The 1848-nt window shown below is 33.4% G+C and overlaps 1 protein-coding gene across 1 annotated transcript; it reads left to right on the forward strand.

Moving 5' to 3' along the window:
- Positions 1-1065: 1065 nt before the first annotated feature.
- Positions 1066-1848, forward strand: BDCG_16863 (uncharacterized protein; the record flags this gene model as incomplete). The annotated part of the gene is made up of 2 exons (XM_045426049.1): positions 1066-1210; positions 1796-1848. 2 exons carry the CDS (start codon positions 1066-1068, stop codon positions 1846-1848), a joined length of 198 nt encoding a protein of 65 aa, XP_045280755.1.

Here is a 1848-nt window from a genome sequence, read left to right on the forward strand (position 1 = left end):
ATGTGTCATCATTCATAATAATATGTCATTCTGACAATCATTAGAAGATAAACAAGTTCTGACCACATTTTACAACACATTACACTTACTGCTAATGAACTGCTCAGTATAGGCACTACAATGGCACTTGTTATAGAAACAGAGAGTCATTGTCAGAAACATGTACAAGGTAATAGATGAACAGATTGAAAGAGTTGAATAGAAGAAGAGATAGAAATCTTGAATGAGATGATAACATTCAATAATAATAATAATGAAGAAGATGATTGAAGAATGAGAAAAGTTAGTGAATGAGTGATATAATATAGTAGAAGTTTCTTTGTGAGAGTGTACACAGAATACTAGTCAAATCAGAGATAGGTTACATAATCATGAAACACTAGTAGCAAGCTAATCTGCATGAAGCTAGGGTGTATGACATGGTCACATGAGCATGACTGAATCTAATGAGAAAGAATGTGATTTGAAAGAACATACAATCATTGAATAATCACATGGCCGCTTCTGAACTACTAGCATACATGTACAAGTGTAAAGGAGCCATAGCGTATGCTAATTAATTTAGTGTACAAGATTACAATATAAGAAGCCGGCGTACGCCTGTAATCATACGCTGGCTTAAGCAACCTTTGAATCACAATAATATGAAAACAGAGAATTGCTGCAATCATTCTCTCTAGCAACAAAGATCTGTTTTCTGCATGTATCCCTGATATAGATTATATGATAAATGCATACAAAGAATATCAATAGTGCATGCATTGAATGAAGATAATATTGCTATGCAATACTGTAGCTATTTCTGTACATCTCTGAAAGCTGTTAATAGTTTCTTTATCTCTTTATATTTGATAAGTTAATAATATATTTCAATGCACTTCTTCTTTCATCATCATCATCATCATCATCATCATTATTATTATGATCATTATCATCATCATTATCATCATCATCATCATCATTATTATTATTATTATCACTATCATCATCATCATCATCATCATCATCATTATCATTATATCATTGCCTGTCTTCACTCTCTCTCAACACTTATTAAAACTAATCATGTCATTTCTCTTCAAATATTCTGCAGTTCTGTGGATTATTAAGACGCGTGAGCGCTGTCACAGATTGAAGAGAGAGAAGAAGAAGATGTTTAAGTATGAGAAGACAGATTATAAGACATGTTATGATGCCTTGAAGAGGCTCTGTAAGAGAGTAGAATGATAATGATTTTAAGTAACACTTCTGATAGATTTAGACTGAACTAAGTATAGAAATAATGTGAATGGTGTCACTTATGAGAGATTGAAAAAGAAGACAGTGAAGAGTCTTATACAGTAGTGATGAGATCAGGAGAAGTTCTGAGAATAATTTAAAATCAAGATGAAGAGAGAGAGAAAGAAGAAGAGTGTTACTGTAAATAAGTAGTGATAGAAGAAGATTGAGAAGATATTGAAGTGAGAGACAAAGAAGTCAAAACTGATAAGTTTTTTATTGAGAGGTAATGATTTTTGATAATGCTTCTATTCTCTAATTGATTAGCAGAAGCTGACAGAGAAGAAGAGAATTGAGGCCTTGTTCTGGTCTTGAATACACTTCATGATTCAGAATATTGAGAAGACAGTTCTGCTCTCTGAGCATGTCAATCTGCTTACTGCTGAGGTGAAACCTGAGACAGCAGACCAGGAAATGTGGGATTTTGAAGTGCAGGTTGATCTGACTGAAGAGAAGCAGTGAGAACTCTTTCCTGAGAAGGCAGCAGAGAGAGATTTTGAGATGATTATCATCTCAGATGAGAAGAAGAAGAAGAAGAAGAAGAAGAAGAAGAAGAAGAATGAGAAGTGA

This window comes from Blastomyces dermatitidis, assembly GCF_000003525.1.
Source record: "Blastomyces dermatitidis ER-3 genomic scaffold supercont1.4, whole genome shotgun sequence".
NCBI lineage: Eukaryota > Fungi > Ascomycota > Eurotiomycetes > Onygenales > Ajellomycetaceae > Blastomyces > Blastomyces dermatitidis.